Source organism: Phyllostomus hastatus, unplaced genomic scaffold, assembly GCF_019186645.2.
Source record: "Phyllostomus hastatus isolate PE091 unplaced genomic scaffold, TTU_PhHast_1.1 phas_contig_86, whole genome shotgun sequence".
Lineage (NCBI taxonomy): Eukaryota > Metazoa > Chordata > Mammalia > Chiroptera > Phyllostomidae > Phyllostomus > Phyllostomus hastatus.
Window position 1 is genome coordinate 88,967,428 of NW_025333977.1, and position 25,845 is coordinate 88,993,272.

Sequence of the window (25,845 nt, forward strand, 5' to 3'; positions counted from 1 at the left end):
AAACAAAAATGCAACATACCAGAACTTTTGGAATTAAGCTAAATCAGTGCTTAGAAGGAAATTTGTAGCTGTAAAAACCTATATTTCAAAAATAAGGTCTCAAATCATAATCTTAAACAGAAAAGAAGTTGACATAATTATATTAATATCAGTCAAGTTAAACTTGAAGGCAAGAGACTCTTGGAAGTAAAAGTATATTAGGCAAGGACAAAAGAAACAATTGACCTGAAAGATATAATTCTGAATCTCTATACATTTAACAGCATATTCCCAAAGTATATAAAGTAAAAATTAACAAAGTTCTTGAGGAAACTTAAATACAAAATCATAATGGAAAATTTTAATGTAATACTGTGTAATTGATAGGTCAAATGCATAAAAACTTAGTATGGGTAGAGAAGATTTTAACTACACAGTGAGTTTGGTCTAGTGGTAGTGTGTAGATTTCTGCATCTAGCTAGTAGGGAATAGACATTCTTTTCCAGCATATAATTTCCACGTACTACACCACAAAACAAATCATAACAAACTCAAATAATTCAATAATATACTAAAAGCATTTTTTGACCATAAGGACATTTAGCTAGAAGAAACTCTAAACTGTCCCTCCACTGAGAATTTTAAAAGTATATTTCTAAATACTCAGTCAATCATGGAAGAAATTATAGTACAAATTAATAATAACTGAAGCAGCATTGCTGACAGTAGCAGTTTACTAACAGAGGTAATATTGTAGTAGCCAGTTTGCAGGTCCCTGCTATCTATCAAATTGTGGGTCATCACAAGGATCCTGCAGGGCAAGACCACAGACCTAGGAGGCAGACATTGGACCTTAGGCTGTGAGGTTTATAGTTTACTGGGGGTTTTTTTCACTTTTGATTTTTTAGTGAGTCACTCTTTTTTTTTTTTTAGAGCAGTTTCAGGTTCCCAGAAAAATCGAGCACAAGGTACAAAAATTTTTCATATACCCACTGCTCCCACATGCACATAACCTTCCCCACTAGCACAACCCACCTAGAGTGGCACCTCTGTTACAGCTGAGTCTACATCGGTATGTCACTCTACTTAAGTCTGTAGTTTACATGTAGGTTCACTCTTGATGTTGTACATTATGTGAATTTTCATAAATGTACAATGATATGTATTCACCATTATAGAGCCATACAGGATAGTTTCACTGCCCTAAAATTCATCCCTCTCTATACTCTAACCCACAGGTGGCAAACCCAAGGCCCACAGGCCAAATCCAGCCCTCCACCTTGTTTTATCCAGCCTGGCAGGCTGTTTCTACCCAGTGGCAGCACCTAGCTCTCGCTTAAGGAATAGTTACATTTACACAGTCCTAAAATTACATTTGGCCCTTCGAAGGCAACCACAAGGCTGATGTGGCCTCTGGTGAAAATGAGTTTGACACCGCTGCCCTAACCCCTGGCAGCCACTGATCCTTTTACTGTGTTTATAGTTTTGCCTTCAAATCAGTAACTTTTCACCTTAAGAAAATAGAAAAAGAACAAACTAAGTCAAAAGCAAACAGAAGGAAGGAAATAAAGACTAGAGCAGAAATAAAGACTAGATCAGGAATAAGTGAAATAGAGAATAGGAAAACAATAGGGAATATCAGTGAAACCAAAAGCTAGTTCTTTGAAAAGATCAATAAATGACAAGCCTTTAGCTACATTAACAACAACAAAGACTCAAATTACTAAAATCAGAAATGAAAGATGCAACATAACTACAAATCTCACAGAAGTAAAAAAGCATTATAAAGGAACACTATGAACAATTGCAAAACTTTTATAACTTTTATAACAAATTAGATAACTTAGATGAAATTGATAAAATCCTAGGAAGACTCAAACTACCAATTCTTACTCAACAAGAAATAGAAATACTGTGAATAGAGCTTTAACAAAGAGACTGACCTCGTAAACAAAAACAAGAACAAAAATCTCCCCACAAAGAAAAGCCCAGGCCCAGATGGCTTTACTGCTAAATTTTACCAAATGTTTAAAGAATTAACACCAATTGTTCGCAAACTCTTTCAAAAAACATAAGAGGACATTTCCCAAGTCATTCTAAGAGACCAGTATTACCCTAGTACCAAAACTGAACAAAGGCATCTAGAAAATTATAGACTAGTATTTCTTATGAATATAGATGCAAAAATCCTCAACACAATACTAGAATACTGAATCCAGCAACATGTAAAAAGGATTATGTACCAGACCAAGTGGAGTTTATCAAGGAAAGGAAGGTTGGTTCAACACACAAAATCTATCAATAATACACCATATTAATAGAATAAAGAACAAAAACCACACGATCATTTCAATAGGCACAGAAAAAGCTTTTGACAAAACTCCACAGCCTTTCATGATAAAGGCACTCAACAAGATAGGATAGACTATCAAATTCCTTCAACTTGATAAAAGCTATCTATAAAACATCCACAGGTAATAGTACACTTAATGACAAAAAACTAAGTACCTTTTCCCTAAGATCAGGAATACAAGTTAGGGATGGCTGTTCTCACCACTCTTGTCCAACACAGTGCTGGAAGTTCTAGGCAATAAAGAAGATAAGGAAGAAAATAAAGTAAAAACATCCAAATTAAAAATAAAGAAGTAAAAATATCTCTTCACAGATGGCATAATTTTGTATATAGAAAATCATAAGGAATGCATAAGAAAACCACTAGAACTAATAAACAAGTACACCAAAATTTCAAGATATAGGATCCATACACAAAATTTTTATAATTTACAACTGTTTGCTGCTCACCCCAAAAAAGTTTACCTACAGGGACATACAGAGGTGGGCAAAAGTAGGTTTACAGTTGTGAGTATGTAAAACAGAGTTTATTTTTGTATTATTATTTATTAATTACTGTATTATTTGTTTGTATTACAACTGTAAACCTCCTTTTGCCCACCCCTGAATATGAACAAAAAAATCCAGAAAGGGAAATTCAGTGTCTGTTAATTAGAGCAGAATTTATCACATCTATTTTAAGCCCATACATTCAAAGAATAGCATTGTTGAACACTGGTATATGCTAGACATCATTTATGTGCTTTACATATATCAGTGTATTAATGTGTTAGCTCATCAACACATGGTCACACTAAATATTATCAACCTCATTTCACAACTGGGAAAACTGAGGTAGAGAGTGGTTAAGTAACTTGGTCAAAGTCACATATGCAAGGTCTGTCTGGAAAAAGTCCAGCCACTGTTAGTATAACAAGAACAATTTGCATGACATTGATGAAATCTGGCAGCCAAGGAGAGTGGACTGGAATTAGCATGCATGAACAATGGTGACCTCACTATACTAGTCAGTGGGGGCAGTGGATGCCATTGAATGAGCATGTGTACTTTGTGGTCATCACATTCAAAATGACCGAGTGAGTAGAGCAACGAATCTGGTATCAAATTTTGCATTAAGCTTAAACATTTCTCCATGGAAACTATTCAGATGATTCAGAAGGCTACAGCCCTGGGCAGCTGGTGATTGGCAGCTTCATCACAACAACATACCTGCTCATGCATCATGTCTCATGCAGAGGTTTTTGGCAAAACATCAAGCCAGCCAGGTGACTCAGCCCCACTACATCCGAGATTTGGCTGCCTATAACTTCTGCCTTTTCCCAAAACTAAAATCACTTTTGAAAGGGAAAAGATTTCAAACTATTGATGAGATACAGGAAAATACAACAGGGCAGCTGATGGCGATTGGGAGAACTGTGTGAGGTCCCAAGGTGCCTGCTTTGAAGGGGACTGAGGCGTCATTGTTCTATGTACAATGTTTCTTGTATCTCGTATCTTCCTCAATAAATGTCCCTATTTCACACATTACATGGCTGGATAATTTCTGGACAGACCTCATCATACACTGCCCATACCTATGATAAAGTTTTATTTATAAATTAGGCACAGTTAGTGTCGCGGGTTTGATTCCCAGTCAGGGTACCTGCCTGGGTTGCAGGCCATGACCCCCAGCAACCGCACATTGATTTCTCTCTCTCTCTCTCTCTTTCTCCCTCCCTTCCCTCTCTAAAAAAATAAATAAATAAAATCTTTAAATTAGGCACAGTAAGAGATGAACAACAATAGCTACTATTAAAATAGAACAATTATATGAATGTGGTCTCTCTCAAAATATTTTATTGTACTGTACTCACCTTTTCACTTAAAGGAAGCACTTTATGGCTTCTCTTTGGCATATCCTAATTGCCAGCATCACTACCCTTGTACTTTGGGGCCATTGTTAAGTTTAGGACATGAGCACAAGCACTGTGATTCTGTGACAGGTATTTGATAACCAAGACAGCTACCAAGTGTGGCTAACAGGCAGGATGTGCAGCTTCCATGCACTGGAGAATTTGCAAAGGGTAAATCTGCATCCCAGGTTGGATAGAGCTGGACAGCATAAGATTTCAACATGCTACTCAGAGCGGTAACAATTTAAAACTTATGAACTGTTTATTTCTGGAATTTTCCATTTAATATTTCAGAGCACAGTTGACTTCAGGTAACTGAAACCACAGAGAGAAAAACCACAGATGAGGGGTCAACTGTACCTAGAAATTAGCCAAGCCAGGATTACATATTTTCTTTCCTCAGAAGATAGCTGAATGTGTCTACGGCCACACCACCCTGAATGCACCCAATCTCGTTGGAAGATAGTTGAATGCATCCCTCTGAGGAGGATGAGATAAAGAACACCAGACTGGGAATCAGAATAATTGTCTTTCCTCTGGCTCTTCTGCTAGGGCAAGTTGTGTGACCTTGGACAATTTACACTCTCTACCCTCAGTCTTCTCATCTGTAAAAAGAGGGAGCTGGAGTAAGCCACAGCTAAGCCTCCTGCCACTTCTAATTCTCTCACACTGGACTTGCTCTGTGCTTGATTTATGAGTTACAAACTCTCCCTTTTCCAACCACCTGGGAAAGAAGAGGGCCAGGAGAGGACAGCCACTTGCTTGTCATGACAAGAAATAGGAGAAAGAGAAACAAGACCTCATGTCACTTGCACAATTTGCTGCTTCAGCAAGTTGTGGATTTAGGTGAAAAGCATGGTTATAATTAGAGTGACAGCCTGAATGTTCCACCAGCCACCATGAGCACAGCTGGATCTGCCCAGTGCACGCACAGGAGTCTGGGAGGCTGCTCCAGCCTTGAAAAGGATCCTTCTTAAAAGGATTTTCTTCCTTCCTTGAGGGAAAGAAAACCCATTGATATAAAACTTCACTTCCCTTCTGGCTTTCCCTTCTAAATGCCACTGCAGTAGAGACCGAGTGTTGATAAACACAGGGGAAAGAAAAAATCAGTAAGCTGAGCCTGGTCACATTGACCCTTGTGATATAGTTTTATTTTTAACCTCGAAACACTTGAACTATTCCTGTTGAAGTTTTCTCTCCTTTCCCTGCCTCCTCAACAGAATTCTGCTCTGTGCAGCTGATGCTCCTTCAGCCGCCTCCTGTGACCTGCTTGCTTGCTCACAATCCTGGACGCGGGTGCAGCAGATGCTGACTCAGCCCATGCAGTTAAGGTAAGCTTCTCAGACCTGAGCAGGTGCACCATGGAGACATTTAGAGTGGTGAACGCAGAGACTGAGGCCGAGCTGCTCATCACTTTTTTTGCTCCGAGCAAGAAGGTTGTTAAGCAAATTAGTTACATATGGGTGGCGGTGGGGGGGAGGGGAGGGAGGGGGAGTGGAGGGAGATGTTCGCTCTGAGAATGAGACTCAGCATATGTAAATTTCTGTTTTGAATTCTAAAATCTTAGAGCAAGAGGAGATTACCTGCTTTCTGACAGTTTAGGTTCTTTCTTCTGCAATCAACCAGAGAGACTGATGAGGGGTTGCAGACTTGAGGAAGGGGAGTGGTGAGGAAATAGATGGAAGACTAAACCCAGGATTTGTCATTTTAAAGTCCAAATGCTGTCGTATTTTCACCAATTGGCATTTCCTATGTTAACTGCAAGTCATTCTCATGTGGCTTAAATTCCATCCCCTGTGTCACCTACCAGCTAATGTGCCACAGTTGTATTTACTGCATGTGCTATTTAAACTTTCTCTGCAGAGTTTAAAACCTGTTTTTTCCTAACCATACTCCCTAAACATGACTCCGTACACCCCAGAGCTCTTGAATTCAAAGTGCATCCGTGGAATAGAAGTGGAAGTATTTTACAAGTTGCAGAACTTATACAGACCATAAATTATTAAAGAGTTGTAACTTGCATATCCAGAGGGACAAATGTAAAATGATTAATGATGATTAATGATAATTAATGTATTGGAAGCTTTAAAATGTAGCTAGATTATTTCTAGCTTTTGGAGTAACTGCATAGAATTGGCAGGGATAAGGAAGCAGTGTTTATTTTCTTCTTTCCTCTTAGCTTTGCTTTGGTGTTATATGGTTTAGAGTTCAGCTAAGGACATACTGGGAAGTGGCTTATGCAGCAAAAAGTGATTCTGTACACTCTGAAGTACACAGGCTAAAGCCACCAATGCCAAGTTAAAGGAGACCTACCCAGATACTAATTTCTGGTTCCTGCCTGCCTCTGTAACCTCCAGGTGCATCCCATAACTCTGCTAAGGGTGTCTGGGTTGTAATTATGTCTGTTTGCTAGGCACAATTAAGTGCACTATGTATGACATGCCTAATTGCATTTAGTCTTAGGGTTTCCAAGGCACCAAGATCTTCAAGGTGTATGCTGGGGTTCTCTGCTAGCAAGACTGGGGAGTGTTGGTTTAGGAGTAGTCAAGAAGACAGGTTGATTTATAATGAACCCTAGGTAATCCATTCTTGGCCAATACAAAACAAATGATTTAAAATACTGATACTAATAATATAAGCAGCAGGTATGAAAATTTACTAGCTGATGAGACAACTAGAAAGTTTAAAGGTAAAGAGATTTCTAGCACAGGTGGAGAACCGCAAATGGTGAGGTTGAATAGATTTGGAGGAGGCCGGTCATGTGTTCGGGGCACAGTGCAAGTACTGGACTCACAGCCCTGATGCCCAGGACAGTGGAGCAGAGGCGGGCCTTGTCTTCAGCCAACTGCTTATGTTAACATCTCAAGAAGCAAAGAGGGGAATTCTTTAATATTTACCTTTATACATTTTCTTTCCTTAGAATTAAATATCTCCACAGTAGGGGAAACAGGTTCATAATGTATCATTAAAATACAACTGTTAATTTAACAATTAAATTAAAATAACTAATTAATTGACTGGTTAATAGGTTAAGAGTTAAAGAATACCTCTGACCTTTAACTTTTGATGTTGTCTCTTCCACTGGAGTTAAAGCTCGGGAATAAATAATTATTGCCATGAAGAGGCAAAATAGTTACTGACATCATGTGAGGGGTGTGGAGAGGGTCCTTTGCCTAAAAATATCTCCCTGACACTAACTTTAAAATTATAGTCAGGAATGTTAAAACTATTATCTGTTAATCCCATTCTCTTTTTGCTTGAGTCAGTGATTTAAATATACCTGCCATATGCCTTCTCATGACTTTCTTGGCCAGCGACACTTAGTCACCACCTCTTCCTCGTTTTTCCAGGCTGTGCCCTCTTTGTCCTTGGTACCATTTAAGTTGCCCACATGAGCTCGGCTGCCACCACACAGGTAGCTCTGTGTGACACTGGTTTCTATAGAACCTCTCAATAAAACACCAAGGTGTAGAGTGTGGGCAAGACACTTTACTTTTCTGGGCCTCAGTTGCTCTTGTAGGAAATGAAGAGGTTAAATTAGACCCTTTTCTTTCAAAGTGAGGTCCTTGAACCATCAGCATTGTCTAGAATTTACTGTGTGGGAAGATGCTCAGGCCTCACCCTGGTCCTACCAGGTCAGAATCTTTAAAAAGATTGCTCAAGTGATTCCTATGCACATAGAGGCTTTCTGGTTACCTGTCTGATACAGATTTCTGATTTTCGTCTGTAGGGTTTAGAACAAGTACCACAAACCCTGAAAACAATTCTGGCAGCATTTCAGAGTGTCTATGAATAACTCCAGTCCTATGAAGTATCTTTCGTTCAGTTAAGGCTACATTAACCTAAGAAAGTTGAAAACATTTCTTTTTCTTACTTAAAAAAAGTCACCAAATTAGCATAATCTGACATCATACATTTTCCTCCTAAATTTGTTTCAAATTGCTATCTTTGAAAGAGGTTGCTCTTTCAAAATATTGCCTTCTTTTGGGCTCTATTCAATTTCGTTCCATTTAATCCTATTCAGTAAATGTTAATCGAGTGCTGGGAGCTGTGTTAGCTATACTCACTCTCCTTCCCTCAGAAACCAGTTCACACTTTCCCTGAGGTCATTTGCATTTGCTCTCCAGCTCTGTTGACATTCCAGTCCGAGTCCCTGTCACTGCAGGAAAACATTGTCCTGCTCTGAGCACTTCTGCTGCATCTGTGGCTCCGTCAGGATCTCTCCCCAGCTCACCCTCACAGCAACACTTCTCGCAGGCTGTCCTGACTCCCACAACCAATCGGCAAGACAGAAGTGGAGACTCAGTTGATACCTTCCTTCCTCCCCACCCTCCCCATAAAGAGCAGCATAATGTAGGCAAACAATTAAATTACAAACTTCAACCTAAGGAAAAAAGCCCTCCTGTTACCTTTGTGGCTTCTAAAAGGCACTCCTGCCCTGGCTGGTATGGCTCAGTGGATTGAGTGCCGGCCTGCGAATCAAAGTGTTGCCAGTTCTAATCCCCGTCAGGGCACATGCCTGGGTTTCTGTCCAGGTCCCCAGTGGGGCATTGCACAAGAGACAACCACACATTGATGTTTCTCTCCCTCTCTTTCTCCCTCCCTCCCCATCTCTCTAAAATTAATAAATAAAATCTTTAAAAAAATAAAATAAAGTCTAATAAATAAAAAAATAAATAACACTCCTGGCTGATGCAGTGCTATTTGAATTCCTAAGAAATAAATGCTTTGTACTGATTACCAGGGGCCAAAAGGGGAAGGGGTTTGGGGGAATTCACATTCTTAAAGAAGTAAGGTTAAGATTTTTTTAAACAGATTACTGAACTGGCAGTGGTATGTAAGATATATTTGAGCGAGGAAAAACTAAAAATTGAAAGGCCAGCCAAGAGCTGCGGAAGTGATGCAATGGAAAGAAAGTCCTGGACAGGGAAGGGAAGAGCATGAGAAGGGCCTCCCCGACAGAGGAATGACTAACAAACGTGTGAGGCGTATGTTAGACACTTCCCCTACTTTATTTCATTTGAACCTCCTACACTCTTATGGATTATTGTGAGCCACACTTTATGGATGAATAAATTAGTCTTAGGGAAATTACATAAATTCTCAAAAATTACTTAGCTAATATATGAGAATGTTCATTGATTTACTTTATATTGGGGGCTTCACATAGGGCCTCCTTGTGGAGGTAACATGTAAGCTGAAATTTAAATGGCAAGAAAGAGCCCATAACACAGATATGGAGCAAGGGGAGAAACCTGGCAGAAAGACCAACTAGAAAGGCCCTACAGAGGATTAAGCAACAGGCTTGAGCCACGGGCTCCAGGGAAAGAGAAAAAAGTGAAAGAGGCAAGCAGGGGACGCTGGGCTTTGTGGGCCAAAATAAGGACCTCAGAGTTTATTCCTTGTGGTGGGGGTCCACTAGGGATTTTTAAGTGGGAGTAGTGACCTAGTATTAAAAGTTGTCAAAATCGCTCTCTTTGCTGCTGAATCTAGATTCTGGGGCACAAGATGGGAGGAGTGAGACTGAGTATCAGGCTATTGCACCAGACGGGATGAGAGATGATGGTGCTTGGACCAGGCAGTGGTGGTGGAAATGAAAAAAATGGGTAGAAATGCCCACTGCCTTTTCAGATCTTTCTCCAAGGCCTTCGTACCCAACTGGGCAGTAGTTCCTTTGTGTTAGGTGCACAGTACCAAGCATTTTCTAGCTCAGTGATTCTCTAATTGAACTTACAACAGAATCAGCTGGATTCAGTGGGTCTGATTCAGAAGGGCCCAGGAATTTACATTTCTGACTGGTCTCAGTTAATAATGCTAATGCTGTTAGTCTGAGCACACACTTTAAGGACCACTATTTTAGTTGCCTTACCTTTACTTATTAACTTACTGCCTTCTGAATGGTCCACCTAGCACCACAACCTGCATCGAATAAAGTTTCTTTTCCCCTGCCAGGTTCTGAATACTTCCCTATTTCTTTAAAGAAATGTTCATCCTTCAAACTCATGTACCAGGCCCTTTCAACTACTCGTATTCCACTCAAACTGCATCCAGTACAACCAGCAAAATCTAGTTCCGTGTAGATCTTTGAACTATTAAATCTCCTTTATTGACTACTGTCTCCTTTAGACAGGAGGATTTTAAAACATATTTTGGGGACAGTGTTCATTTTTAAGAGGAGGGAATGCACTGACTTTTCAGACAGGAAGCGTGAATTTGGAAGTGAGCAGAAGGGCCCAGAAACTGAAGGAGGAAATGGCACCAGTTGTTTTAAGCATAGGATTTTGTCAACTTGTTCACAGTGAAGAGTTTTGATAATTTATGTGCTTTGATTTAGTGTTTCATTTTAAATCTCAGAGTCCATATTGTAGAGCAGTTTTTTAACCGTCAAAACTTCACTCTCCCATTTATAGTCCCCGAAATGCAAAACCATGGAACTTGGATAATCTTTTTATTTCCTCTATTCAGATGGCACAGTAGGGCCATGGTCCAGAAGAGGACCAAGAAAAAGTCATCACAGGGATGAAGTTGCTTCCTAATGAAGAGCATCCAGCTCCTCTACAGTTTGTTTGGAAAGATTATGCACGCAGATACCTCTCTGTGTCCTAACTGGAGGAGGGAGGCTCTTCCCCTGATAAGCTCCACTCATGGGCTGGCTTCCCTCTGACATCATGGGATGGACCACACAATGTCCCTGTGGGTCTCTGAGGGATACAATGTGATCAAGCAAAGAGGAGAAAATTTGAAGCCAGATAAATTTAGGGATTTTTGTCTTTTTGTTTTGTTTTGGGGGTTTTACTTATTTCTTTTTTCTGTGCCTCAGAATCCTGGTCTGTAAACTAGAAATGTTTACAGACCAGGCACTGGTCATCTGGTGCCCCCTCATCTGGTCATTGTGAGGATTAAATGAGATGCTATATAAAAGCCATGTCAGGCACTTAAGTCTTGTTTCTCTTTCTCATGACTTCCAAAACGCAGAGAGATCACTCAGTTTTGGAAAGTCAGACAAACCCACGGAGGATAAGCATCCAATCACTGCATCAAAACAGAGGTTAGTAGAATAGGGCATCTTATCCCCCAAGACAACCCATAGTGTATCCAATGTGATCAACTTGGGGCATAGCAACTGGTGTCAAACAAGGTGATCAATTAGCTGTCCTGTTTTGCCGAGGATTTAGAGGCATCCTAGGACTTGGGACTTACAATGAGAAAAAAACCAGGAGAGTCCCAGGCCAACCAGGGCCATCGGTCATGCCGCTTACCCAGCAAGAACTAGACAGTCAAGAATTTTGGACTGTCCTTTATCTCAGTGAGAAAATTTTCCCCTAGATGCACAACAAAAGGTTCAGATGTGATTTTTTATGCCCTTAGGCTGTAATTACCTTTCTATATATGTGTGTGTAAAATTTCTCTAGAGTCCTATCTACTCACTGTGTCTTTTTGCTCCGCACATGTCCTCTCTCAAAGTCACTGATCTGGTATAGCTCCAGAGCCTGGAAGACTATCTTTAAATAGCAGCATTTAAAAAATAGCAGCATCTTTGTTGTCTGCATGCATTGTTTTTCTTCTCTCTTAAAGGGATATTTTAAAAAACCACATTTTGCTGTGTATAATGCACACCCACATTTTGTATACACTATAGACAGAATTATTATACCCTTGGTATGTAATTATTATACCCAGGTATAACGTGCATCCTTATTTTTCCCTCAAAAAGTTAGGCAAAAAAAGTGTGCATTATACATGGCAAAGTACAGTAACTTCAAATAGATGGAGAGCAATAAGGCTCCACCACAATTGTTTCCTGCTTCGGTAACACTGTTCTTAAGGATCATACTTTATAAAGCTGAATATAAGAAATGAATGCGCTTCAGGTTCATCATCACTGTCCCACCAGCCAGACACATCTCTGCTACTGGGGCAGGGTTCTCACTACACACACACAGCACAGAACTAGCCAGACCTGCTTTTCCCTTCCCAGAAACTGAGCTCAACTTCATGACAGAACCAGGCAGACAAATACAAAGGTGGACATTTCTGGTGCTGGTAGCTTTTTCATATAGTCATATTCCATTTGTGTCTGCCTCTTCTTTGTTGTCTAAACAACAAAGAAGACCCAGCAGGGGACTCTGACTCATCCAGGCTCCATTTTATTAATTATATCTTTTATGAATAGAAAGCAGATGGTCACATTCTTCAAGCCAGGGCACAGGACCTGGGGACACGGGAGTGTGTGCTTAATGGCTTTACCTTCCCCTCCTGGCAAACACTGCCTTTCGAATAGCCAAGGATCCCACAGCACAGCTGAAATGCCACATTTGCTCTGGCAAGAATGCCACATTGTCATTGTTGTTCTTAACCTCACAGCAGCATTGGAGGCTGTGGCTCACCCTTTCTTTTTTTTTATATCTGGGTCACATAGTGTTGAATCTTTTAACTCTCTGGTCTCTTCTTCTCTGGCTCTAGTTCTTCCTATTGTCCCCAAAGTGGTTACATTCAGTTATGTACATTGAAGCTCAGATTTCTGTTTTGTGCTCCTTCCCCAGTTACGGCTTCCTCTCTCAGTTGTAAGCAGATAATTCTCAAATCTGCATCTTCACAATCTAACACTTGCATTAAATGTGCTGGATCTCTCTCTCCTCCCCAAACAATTTCATCTTCAGAATTCTATTTTTCTCAGAATTATACCCTCTATTCTCTCTTCTTGGTTCAAAATCTTGACATCAACTTTGATTCCTTTCTTTTCCCATGTCCAGTCAGAAACAAGAGTGTTAGTTGATTTTACTTTTTAATGTCTCCTATCTACCTTGTCTTACCTATCTCTACTGCCATCAGCCTTCCCCATCCAAGCTTCCCTCACATTCCCGCATAGCAGTTTCTACCTCTAGGTCCTCCAACTCCTTCTCTCCAGTACTACTAGTTGACACACAAATTATACTGTTAAATGGCTCCTTGCAAAATATTTTATTACATAGTAGATCAAGATAAAAATTCCAGATTTAGGTACCAAATAATTCCAGATGCTTTAGCCTAAAATTTATGAATTTCCACAAGTCCATAAGTCCACAATGGACATTTACCCCCCAGAAGTGGTCTGGATGTTAAATTGTGTTTTAAAAGCTCCAGTAGCTAGACTCTTGAATCCTAAAGACATCCTCTGCCCAATCTTATTCTGCTCCATCTCCCTCTCTGGCTTTAACATCTTGATTTATCTCCTATTGGGTCCTGACCCCGTTTAATGTTCTGGCTTGTAACTTCTCATCTGCCTCCTGATTCAGGCTGGCTGTTAGGGGCATAGAGCACTCAGGCATGATCTTCCCTCACCCTCAGTAGCCCCAGTACATAAGAATCAGATGGGGAATGTGTTAAGAATTTAAAATCCACCTGGATGGTGTGGTTCAGTGAACTGAGCACTGGCCTGTGAGCCAAAGGGTCGCTGGTTCGATTCCCAGTCAGGGGACATGTCTGGGTTGCAGGCCAGGTCAGGCTCTCAGTAGGGGGAGTGCAAGATGCAACCACACATTGATGTTTCTCTCCCTCTCTCCCTTCCCCTCTGTCTAAAATGAATAAATAAAATCTTTAAAACAGAGAGAATTTAAATTACAGGACCCCTCTCAATCAGGTCAGGGCTGCAGCCAACATCTATAGCAGTGTTGTTATAGAACTCTCTATAAAGGTGGAAATGTTGTATTCCGTGTTGTCTAATAGAGTGGCTACAAACCATATGTGGCTATTGAGTACTTGAAATGTAGCTAGTATACCTGAGAAACTAAATTATTGATTTAATTTTGATTAGTTTAAATTTAAATAGTCACATGTGGCTGGTGGGCACCACATTGAACAGTGCAGATCTATAATTTCACAAGCATCACAGCTGATGCTGATGAATAATACTGTGTAAGAACCACTTTTAACAAGCAGTCCAGGTGCCTCTTATGCTCACTTACTGGCACGTAGTAGGGAATCAACAAATGCTTGTTAAAGGAATGAACAAATGAATATAGAAGTGAACCAGAACATAATTTTCATTGAAATTTAAGTCTGTATCTTCTGAAAAAGAAAAGTTGAGGGAGGCTTTCCAAGATTAAAGCGGCTAAAAACACCAACCATAGAATTAAATTCCAAAAAAGAAAGAAAGAAAAAGTGATTTTCCTCTTTAAAAAGCAAACAAACAAAATCCACTTACCAACCAAATGTAATCAACTGACATTAAAGGGATCCTGCTTCAAAAATTTAAAAAACATATATGACATTTGGGGAATATTTGGACAAATTTAAATATAGATAACATGTTACATAATATTAGAAAATTATTTTAAGTTTTCTTAGGTAGGATAATGTCATTGTAATTATAAAATAAAATGTCTTTATTCTTAGAAAATACATGTTGAAATACTTAGGGATGAGTATTCCCATGGTTTCTGGAAATATCATGATATCAGCAACTTATTTTCAAGAGTTTCAACCAAAAATGGTGTGAATTTGTGTGTGTGAAGAGAGAGGGAGGGAGGGAGCAAAAGCAGCAAATGTTAACAATTGTTGAATCTAGGTCGAGTTTATTTGAGTGTTTATTGTAAATATTCTTTCTCCTTTTATGTATATTTGAAAAAAATTTTAAGTTGAAAGAAAATTCACTAACAATGAATTGGCAAACCCTAAAGTAAATTAAAATAAAAAAATTAAACACTACATCTTCTGACTTTTAGGTGCCAAATTCTTCCCAGACTAGCACAGTGCCGAAATTATGCTACAAATTCTCTAGGCCAGGTGTTGCAAACTGGCAGCTACAGGTCCTATTCAGGCTGTATACATATTTTTCCTTGGCCCAAATAGAGGTTTTTTGTGTTTTTTTTTAATTATTTGCCAACATTCAAAATTCCAAGAATTTTTATCTTGATATATTATGTAATAAAATATTTTGCAATATAATGACATATAAATACTTATAATAGCAAACATATATAGATGACTTCCTATGAGACAATTCTAAGAGTTTCAGGTACTGCAATGAGCTCATTTGCTCCTCACAATAGCTAGATACTATTATTATTCTCCCTTTACAGGTAGCAAACTGATGAACAAAGGGGTTAAGAAACTTTCCCAAAGTCTCTCAGCTACTGACTTGTAGTGCCAGGGCGGAATCCTATGCTATCTGCCCCTAACACTACACTGTACCACCACTCACAAAAATCTGCACCCCTGGTTTCTGGAAAAATCAGACGATCTGGCAACACATTCCACATGGGATCCACTGACCAGAGGCAAGAAGCTGCATTTCCCTGAAGGCAGGGCATCTTCTCTTGTGCTTGCCCGAGTCCCCATCAGCCTGCTTCTGGGGCCTTGGGATTTGGCCCCTGCTCTAGCCTTGGCACCACTGAATACCCCAGAGTGAATGGCATGTGATAGATTATTTCATGGACACTTGTACACTGCACAGACTAAGCTGGATATCAGGCTGCTTTTTAAACAGACATGAAGCCCTAGGGGGAGCGAGGGCTAGTAACAAGGGTAACTTGGACCACATGTGTGCATATGTGGTGGTTGAGGAGGGGGTGGAGAAATTTCAGGATAATTGTTGGTAGATGATGGAGAAAAGTTGTAAGTGTGAGTTGCACATTCCATAGCTGGTAAGATGTCCCATCAGAGGGCAGTGTGGGTCAGTGAAAAGAGCATAGACTAGGGTAGCCTGGGCTGGGAACTGATTGCATCACTTAGCTGCTATATGTCCTTGAACAAGCTATTTAACTTCTCTGACTTCCATTTTCTTGGCTATAAAATGGGTCGATGACACCTCTAGGGTGGTGGAAGGAATTAAGTTAGAGAGAGTTTCTGAAGTCTTTTTGGCCCCTGTTTACATAGAGAACCAAAATACTTTTCTCACTATGAATCATTCATACTCATATTTTTTTTATTTTCCCTTAGCATTATAAAGCAAGAAGAAATTAGGAAGCAATGGTAAGTACCAAGTTCTTCCTGGATCTTCACATCTTAGGGGTCCAGGTCTGCTTCGTTTAGCCTGCAGCCTAAGCAGCTGGCACACTTGTCCTTATGGCTTCATGATATTTATTGGCTTTTTGCCAAACCAGAGTTGCTAGAGCAAAACCTGGAAGAAAGTGACTGAGTAGGGAAAAGGCAGAGAGAGAACTGAGAAAGATTTGTGAGCAAAGATTTTTAGTAAAACTTTAAAAAAAAAAAAGCAAAAATGCAGCAATAATCTAAATGGCTAACAATTTCTTCATCCAGCATATTATTGATTACCTACCATGGTCCTGGCTCAGTGGCAGGTGCAAGGGATGCAGATATGAACAAAACCAGACACGGCCCCTGCCCTCCTGGGATGTATCCTGGTGGTAGTTGGTTAAATGAATGATAACACTCTCATTCTGGAATGCCACACTGCCATTTTGAAGAAAGTTTGTAGAGAATAATTAATAAAACATGTTATAATAGCAAATTAAAAAACAGAACACAAAATTGTATTCATACTATTAACTGTGTAATATAAATCACTCATAATCCACAACTGAAAAATAACAATTGTCAACACTGAACTTCATTACATTCAACATCATTTTTTCCCTATTCTGAACACCTCTACTACATACATAAAATAAGCTAACAGGAAATACAGAAAGGAGGGTTATAGTTATTAAGCCTGGGTTGTGGGATTATGAGTGATTTTGGTTTTTTCTCTTTGATTTTTTATATTTTCCAAGGTTCCTATAAGAAACATGTACAAACAGAAAATAAGTAAATTAAAACACAGTCACAGACACACCTAGAGCTGCTCTCCCAGAACTCATTCGTTTTCTCTTTCCCTTTGCCTTTGGTGTCTCCAGGGCAGGGCACGCAGGCCTCCACCTGGGCAGCACAGGCATTGTGAGAGATGCTTCAACCGTCACTGTCGTGTTCCTGTGGAGCCCAATGTCTCCTGTGTAATGATAAACTGCCACCTGTCCTGTGGCGCCGCCTTCCACATGTGCAAAGAGGCAGAGCACGAGCTCCTGTGCCCTTTAGAGCAGGTTCCGTGCCTCAACTCCGAAAATGGCTGCCCCCTCTCCATGTCCCGCCACAAGCTGGCCAAGCATCTGCAAGTGTGCCCCGCCAGTGTGGTCTGCTGCTCCATGGAGTGGAACCGCTGGCCCAACGTGGACTCAGAAACAATCCTGCACGAAAACATCATGAAGGAGCCCCCCAGTGAGGAGTGTTTGGACACAGCCCTGGCCCTCCAGGACCAGAAGGTCCTTTTCAGATCTTTGAAAATGGTAGAACTTTTCCCAGAAACTCGAGAGCCCACCAAGGAGGAACCTATTCTGAATGGAGAAGCCAGCTGGGAGGAAATGGGAGGAGCGGTGGGTGGAGCGAATGCTGGTTTAGTACCACACAACTCTCTGTCAGCCACTACAGGAGACATGGCAGAGCTGAGTCAAGAAGAACGTGAGGCGTTGGCCAAAACCACAGAAGGGATGGACCTGACCAAGTTTAGCAAGTGGGAAAATATTTTCAGCAAAGAGAACGCAGCCTCTGCTTTAACAAACTCATCAGCGAGCTGTGAAAGCAAAAGCAGTGATGGCCCAGGGAAAGAACAGATTTCCAACAGCAATAACGTGGTCAGGGAGGACACTGCCAAAGGGAAAGAAGCACAGGAAAACCAGAAACAGCAGGACTGTCATGCAGCTGTGGAAACAACAGGGCTTGCCCCTTGGCAGGATGGTGTTCTGGAAAGACTGAAAACAGCTGTGGATGTAAAGGACTATAATATGTATCTGGTGCACAATGGAAGGATGCTAATCCACTTTGGTCAAATGCCTGCTTGTACGCCTAAGGAGAAGGACTTTGTTTATGGCAAACTTGAGGCTCAGGAAGTGAAGACTGTTTACACCTTCAAAGTTCCTGTGAGCTACTGTGGGAAGCGGGCTCGCATTGGCGATGCCATGTTGAGTTGTAAGCCGAGTGAACACAAGGCAGTAGACACTTCAGATTTAGGGATCGCTGTGGAGGACCTGCCCAAATCAGATCTCATCAAGACCACTCTCCTGTGTGCTTTGGAAAGAGAACTCAAAGGTCATGTCATCTCTGAATCCAGGAGCATTGATGGGCTGTTCATGGATTTTGCTACTCAGACATACAGTTTTGAGCCAGAACAGTTTTCCTCTGGAACAGTGCTGGCTGACCTCCTAACCACTTCCAACCCAGAGGGGCTCCATGTGGAACTCCACAGTGAGTGTGTGACCAGGAGACACAACAAGAGCAGCTCTGCCTTCACTTTTACTTGCAACAAATTCTTCAGGAGGGATGAATTCCCTCTGCATTTCAAGAATGTCCACACAGACATTCAGTCATGTCTCGATGGCTGGTTCCAGCATCGGTGCCCCCTCGCCTACTTGGGATGTACATTTATTCAAAACCATTTCCGTCCCCCAGGGCAAAAGGCAAAAGTGATCTACAGTCAAGAGCTGGAGACCTTTGCCATCAAGCCAGAGGTTGCATCAGAAGTGAATGAGGGAAGGAAGAACCACCATCTCTCAGGCCATGGAGGAAAAAGCCAGAATTCTTTAACCAGCCTGCCCTTAGAGGTTTTGCAGTACATCGCTGGGTTCTTGGACAGCATCAGCCTGTCCCAGCTCTCCCAGGTGTCTGTACTGATGAGGAACATCTGTGCCACTTTATTACAGGAGAGAGGGATGGTCCTCCTGCAATGGAAGAAGAAGAGGTATTCCCACGGAGGCACCTCCTGGAGAGTCCACAAGAAGGCAAGTAAACACTCACTCATTCAACAAATATTTAAGAGCTCTATATGTGCCAAGCACTCAACTAGGCACTGGGATTGTACTAGGTTTCTGGAAATAGGACATAATTCTTGAGCCCAAGAAGATCAGCCTAGTAGGGAAGACAGACCTATAAACATATTAATGGCAATAAAAATAAATGTCAGTGCCTGTTTATCTCTATGTATGTGTCCCGCATATCTTCTATTTGCTCACATGACCCATTCTCCAACCTCCTCCACCGTGATCTGTCCCCCAGGATGCTAATCTCCACAGACTGCCTCACCAGGCTCCTTTGCCTTCTGGCTTCCAGTTAGGCTACCTAATAGCACTGTATCAGCAGGTGATGGGAGAGAGGGAGAAAAGTGGAGTTGACAGCTCTCTCCTTCTGGCTTCCTCATGACGTGTATTCTCCCTCCATGACTCTTTGCAGTGGCTGTGTCTCTCCACTGAAAGTGGCTATATCAGGTGGTTCTCTCCACACAAGGACCTGTTCTGGTCCAATGACCTCCCTCTCCTTCCCTTTCAGGCCTAGGGTAGAAACACTCTAGATTGTTACCAGCTCAGGTACTGCCTTATATCTTGTGACTTTCCTAAACCTTGTCCACAATTTGTACATCATTCCTCTTTTAAATTCTCTTCAAATTACCCGAGTGTGCCATCTGTTTCCTGCTTGGGCTCTGACTGGCACAGTATGTTGACAAATTCCCTGTAGTTCCATGTCAACTAATTTTTAAAGACAGTTTTTGCCTTTGTTAAATGCATTTTGAAATTCTAAAATAATTTGGTTCACTGATTTCTCCTAGTTCAAATACCTATTAAAATTTTCCCAAAAACTCTGCTGTAATTTTTTTAAATGTGTTTCTTTTCCCCAGTCAGTTTATACTTGCTTAACTGTACTATGACTTCTGTCACCTTGTACCATACAGAAGTGGGACTCCTAATTCAGCATATCCAAAGTGCCTTAAGCATCCTTTCTTATAGTAAATGTGTTGGTAATATGCACCATAAATTTATGTGCCCATTGAGGTCAATAATTCCATTACAGTTGAGTTTCTTCCCAACATGTGGGTGTGTGCAAATTGGCATCGGGGAGTTACAGTTGCTTACATCTATTTTTCTTACTTATGTCCAACACATCTTGTATATTTACTATTGTTTATTTCCAGAGCAGTCTTCTTCAAAGAATCACTGAGATTCTCTCTCATTTATCTGTGCCTATATCCAGATGTTAAATAACCACTGACTGCCATAAACACTGCCTGCCAACAACTATGTGCTAAGCATAAGCATGAATGAGACTAAGCCCCTGCCATTCAGGAATTGTATAATCTAGAGTTGCCTAATACCATTCTCTGTAAAACCTGATACAAATAATTTCACTTATATACTAGAAATTCCATTATTTTTTTGGCTTGCATTGGTTCACAACTCAGTGATTGCTGTCCACTCTTGAATATAATTTGGGATACGCTAATTTCTTTGCAGAACGAAAGAGAGAGAATTTAGTTGCAGCATCCTTTAACTCCAAGTAAATTTTCTTTCTGGAGTTAAAATGGCTCTTTAAAGTAAAAAAAGAAATTGTTCTAAGATCTCAGGAAACATTTTACTTACGTAGGAATAATGACAAGAAACTGAGTGTGAAGTGGTCAGATTGAAGGGGTATCAGGTTATGCCTACTCTTGTAGACAGATTTTAAAACTAGTGACTGACACAACATCCTAGGTGAAAAGGTCAGAGGGTGTTTGAGTACCAGACTCCTGGATTTCTACTAAATTTTTTGTTCTAAGATTTCTTGTATGTAACAATATGTTTAGTTTCAAGCAATAGAAAACCAACTTAAAGTGGCATAAACAATAAAGAGAATTTATTGGACCCAAATATCTAAAAAGTCTAAAGGGAATAGCTTCAGGTAAGGCTTGATCTGGTAGCTCAAGAAAATTCCCCCAATTGATGTTTTTCTTTCTATTTTTTTTTATCTCTACTTCTTTAATAGTAGCTCCATTGTAAGATATAGTGCTCCCTTGGTCATTCCTGGGGGCTACCAGTCACTCCTGAAACTGCAGTTTCCCAGTTCAAGTACAGAGGGAAAAAGAGAATCTGCTTTTTGATATCTCAAAAAAAAAAAAAAAAGAGAGAGAGAGAGTTCTGGAGTAGAGTCATTGAAACTAATTGTCCTTATCTGAACCATGTGTCCATTCCAGAGCTGGTGGGTGTATGTGTGGTGCCAGCAGTGGTGTGGTGGGTTCAATGAACAGATTAGTATCAGTCATTCCAACACAACTGTGTGGCTGGCTAGGAAGGTTATGTATTGGAAGCGGGAACTGGGAATTGCGTGCTGGAGAAGAAATGAACAAAATGTCTGCAGCAGCCACTAACCACTCTCTGGAAGCTAAGAACAGGAAAAACAGGAAGGCATTTCCTTATCCTGTCCAAATAAAGCTAGCCTGAGGGTACTGCCCCAATGTTCACTTTTGAACTTCTCTTTCCCAACAGATCTGGCAATTCAGCAGCCTCTTCTCTAAAATCAACAACTGGGAATTTAATGAAGTCACTTCCATGTCTGAGCACCTGAAGACCTGTCCTTTCAACATTGTGGAGCACAAGACTGACCCGGTTCTTTTGACCAGCATGTGTGAGCCCCGTGAGCAGGCCCGAGAGAGCTTAGTTGCCACCTTTAGAGCCAGACCACAAGGAAGACAAGCCAAGTAAAGAGTCCCATACCACTGTTCTTGAATTCTTCCTCAGAGTTACTGAAAGTAGGACAGAGTATGTTTTGGGGGACTTCCCCCTGTAACTGTATATATGCTTATCTAGGTGTATTAGAACACGCAATGTCCTCCAAAACCCGAACTGTTGCACAAGGTCTAAGGACTTCCTAAGCCCTGCCTTGTACAATTGTTATCATACCACATTGATGACTTACTTCCTTTCCTTTTTTATTTCTGAAATAGATCAGTCTGAAGAGAAAATAGGTAACTTGAGGTCATTGAAGAAGATAAGCCCAGTTTCTTAAGAGATAAGAGAGCAATGAATTCTATAAGCAGCATAGACCTGTGCTTTTATGGGGCAGGGGGCAGTGTTCAGTTTACAAGCACATTCAAATTTGTGGGGCAGGCAATGCCGAGATGGGGTCTGAGGTGTCAGCCCTCCATGGTGTAGGGCACCAGTGTGAAGGTTCTGGAGCTGGGGCTGTCTTGACTTTCAAGTCCAGGGCTGTTTTTCGTTGCCCCACTGCCCCTAAGACCAGATATCCAAACACAGCCTGACAGAATAGAAACCATGGCTAAGCACAGCATCCTGGAGGACACCACATACCAGAGGATGAAAGGCAGAAATAGCCCTGGCTGGCGTAGCTCAGTGGATTGGGCGCGGGCTGCAAACCAAAGTGTCGCAGGTTCGATTCCCAGTCAGGGTATATGCCTGGGTTGCAGGCCATGACCCCCAGCAACCGCACATTGATGTTTCTCTCTCTCTCTCTCTCTTTCTCTCTCCCTTCCCTCTCTAAAAATAAATAAATAAAATCTTAAAAAAAAGAAAGGCAGAAATAAGGTCACAGGGTTTGTTGTGTAGAGTCTTGACAATGTATAGGACAACCTTGAAAATTGAAGAGTCCAAAAGAGACACTATATTCATGGAGAAAATAAGGGCAAAAGCCTCAAGCCTACACTTTAATAATGACTTAAGAGTCCAGATATTTTTCTCCTGAAAATTATATCCCACGTCTGCATTAGGGAGAGCACAGACACAGCCCAGCACCAGTACGCACTGCAGGTCCTGCATGGGATCTTGGGAAGGAAGTCATGGCAACATGGTGGTTCCCTATAATGTCTCCTACCCATTACTGGTCATGCCTTCAGCCTGTCAAAAGTGGGTGACACTGCTAGTTTTGGGCAACAAACAGCAAATACTCATGAGAACAAAAATAAAAGAAAAATTCATAACAGAAACTGACTTCCCCTTTCCTTCAAGCAGGGTTTCTGGGAACTGCTGCCATCGTGCACCAAATAATTCTTTGTCATGGAAGACTGCCCTATGTATGACAGGATATTTCGTAGCATCCCTAGCCCTTAGTCACAGCTGCTAGTAGTACCCTCACAGCTGTAACAACCAAAAATGTCTCCAGACATTGTTAATTATCCTCTGAGTCACTACTGGGTGAGAACCACTGCCCTGAAAGATGACACGTCAGAGGCAGGAAGTTAGGATCAGCTTTCTTCGTACAGCAGAATCTTCTCTCCCACATAGTTCTCTTCAGTGGTGAAACTTTCATCAGCTCTTCTTTATTTACAAAATTGGTTTTAGACACATGGTGATTTTAAGTCGGGAACCAGATGGAGCTGATTTATTTGGTATGGCTTCCTGCCCTTGGGTCAAGTGCAAAGGGTAAACTTTTGTACTTGACCCAAAAAGCTAAAGCTTTCTCCATGTGTAGCTGAAGCCAGGAAAGTTAAGCTAGTCATCTTGTTTACATCCCTCTCACCTTGACTGGTGCCATTTTCTCAGCAGGCCTAGCAGTCCTCAAGCACTTGAGAAAGAAGGGAAAAGGACGATAGGCATCGTGGAGAAGTAGAGAACAAAGAATTTAGCCAACAACAAAAATGAGTCTAGTTGATCTGGATGCTTGTTATCACCCACATCTCTGAAGATGGTCTGAAGCTGGTGTCGATGAAGTAGATGGCACCTCTGAGAAGACTCAAGAGGGCACTCGAGCATGTCCCAGAACAGAAATCTGCTCACCTTTTCATTACAATGTGCCACTTGGTACTGTTCAGTAATGTAACTGTTTTTCCTCATCCTTATTGTTTGGTTTATATTTCACATTTGTATATAAGGCATCATTTTCTAAAAATATAACTAGAGTATGATCTAAGCTTTTATTTGGTGAAGATAAGTAACCATAAACAACTAAACCCTGAAGTGGGGAAAAAAGGGAGAATTCTCCAGATATCAGTTCCGTGTGTTTTGGATCTAGTCCTTCCTATGTAGAGAAAGTAACCTCCTAAAGTCCATTCTGGGTTTCTTATTTTACTAGGGAGAGACAGAGAGAGAGAGAGGGAGAGAGAGGGGGAGGGAGGGAGGGAGAAGGCGGGGAGCTATCAGCCAAGGGAGGTGAAAATTAGGGGCTACTGTTAGATGGGTGAGAAGTACAGAGAAAGGAGGACAGCAGAAGGCTGTCCCCTCACAGTCTGGGGGGTGGGGCAGGCCAGGGGCAGGACAGCAGTCAGGACAGTGCCACACTGCTCTGCAGGCTGCACACTCTAGCCGCACTGTGCTTTCTCTGTTGCTTCCTTCAGAGCAATACTGAATTAATCAATATCATCACATACATTTATAAGATATCTAACAGTATCTGTTGCAGAAAGCAGGGTACTTCAGTGTGTCCACTGATCTATCCAAACAAACACATTTTATGGTGAGAGGGCAGCTGGAGCAAAAGGAAACCATTTTACAGAGAGTGAATTGGACAGATGATTTGGTTAGTGAGATACAGCTGCAGTGAGCAGCATGAGCAGCAAGCAGTATCTGAGAGAGGCCAGACAGTGAAACATGGCTTCAGACTCAGAAGCACTGAGGGGAGTGAAAAGGGACTGTGTTCCCAGGGTGGAGAGATGTCTATGCGTATCACCACCAAGATAATTGGTTCAGAGTAAAAATCGGCCAAACGTGGAGGATGAGGTCCATAGAACTGTTGCATAGGGATCTGGAAAAGAAGTTCCTGTCTTAAAATAAAGGGAAAAGTGAAAAGCATGGTGGGTCTTGGAGGTGTCACCAGAAAACCACTGTAAAATTCTGACCTATGTGTGATGTCAAATAAAACTGAAATGAAGAATGAGATTGTGCATATCTATGAAGACTTACCTCTCTCTGTATGCTGGAAATCCCAACATTTCTATAAGCAGAAATAAAAGCTGTTTTGCACTCTTACAGGCTAACTGGGTAAATCTTGTAAATTAGGTCTAGAGACAGATTTGTGATTCACTGGCATAGAAGTCATTGTGGAAACAAAGGAGTTTGTGTCTTAAAGAAAAGCCAAGGAACAAGACTGAGGAACACAGTGCTCTGGGCCTGTGGGCAGCTCACAACTGTAGGAAGTCCTGGAGCATCTATGGAGCTCAGTCACTAATTGTAGCTCCCACCATCTTCTTCATCTTCGAAAGCTGGACCCAACTTTAGATACTGGTTACAACATAGACTTTGTCTTACCAACAAAATATTCCCTACACCAACCAAATCCCTGACTTTGATTTTGACTTGGTTTTGATTTTGCCTAGGATCTTTTCTACCTTGGGCCTTACGGAGACCGATGGCCTGGGCTAGGATAAACCCACTATGACCTGCCTTCTCATTCTCTTTCATCCCCATACTTTGCCCAGTGATTTGTTTTTTGCCCATCACTGTCTGTCCAAATGTCCTCATCTTTTTTCGTATCAGCCTCAACCCTGAAACCACACAGAAGCTTCATGAGCTCCTTCCATGTACAATCTTACTTGGCCATCAATCTCAGTCATCCAGCTAGCTATAAAAAAGCCTGGGCTTTCTTGTGTAGAGGACACTCTCTCTGGATAAATCCTCTTACCACTTCATCAGAACTGTGTTCCTTTAGCTTTCATCTTTTTTTGTGATTGTTGCCAAATCTCCCTTTTCCTCCCTCCTAATCCCTAATGTGTGCTTCTTCCTCAAGTATCATCATGTCCTGAAAGAGTGTGGTCATTACTCCCAGGCAGAAGGTGGCTGGCGTCTCACAACTGCAGAAGCCAACAGAAGTTGACACTATGTTGTCTCCTATACCCCCACCTTACCACCATTCCCCAGGCTCATCTGTTTTGGACTGGGCTTAAATACAGCCTAAAAAA

General features: G+C 41.3%; 1 protein-coding gene across 3 annotated transcripts; it reads left to right on the forward strand.

Moving 5' to 3' along the window:
- Positions 1-5,142: 5,142 nt before the first annotated feature.
- FBXO40 (F-box protein 40) lies at positions 5,143-24,916 on the forward strand. 3 transcript variants are annotated; one of them, XM_045851856.1, is made up of 5 exons: positions 5,143-5,332; positions 5,414-5,554; positions 16,143-16,175; positions 17,060-18,973; positions 21,485-24,916. In XM_045851856.1, the coding sequence occupies exons 3-5, from the start codon at positions 16,173-16,175 to the stop codon at positions 21,698-21,700; spliced, it is 2,133 nt and encodes a 710-aa protein (XP_045707812.1). In that variant the 5' UTR covers positions 5,143-5,332; positions 5,414-5,554; positions 16,143-16,172; the 3' UTR covers positions 21,701-24,916. The 3 variants fall into 3 exon arrangements, with proteins under 3 accessions (XP_045707812.1, XP_045707811.1, XP_045707813.1); XM_045851855.1 differs by having other exon boundaries at positions 5,444-5,554; XM_045851857.1 differs by lacking the exons at positions 5,143-5,332; positions 5,414-5,554 and adding an exon at positions 11,224-11,271.
- The last annotated feature ends 929 nt before the right edge of the window (positions 24,917-25,845 follow it).

What these genes read in the sequence shown, in the direction of transcription:
- FBXO40 (XM_045851856.1), top strand. An exon ending in CCTGGAGAGTCCACAAGAAG is followed by an intron (nt 18,974 to 21,484) that starts GCAAGTAAACAC and finishes CTTTCCCAACAG; the next exon opens with ATCTGGCAATTCAGCAGCCT.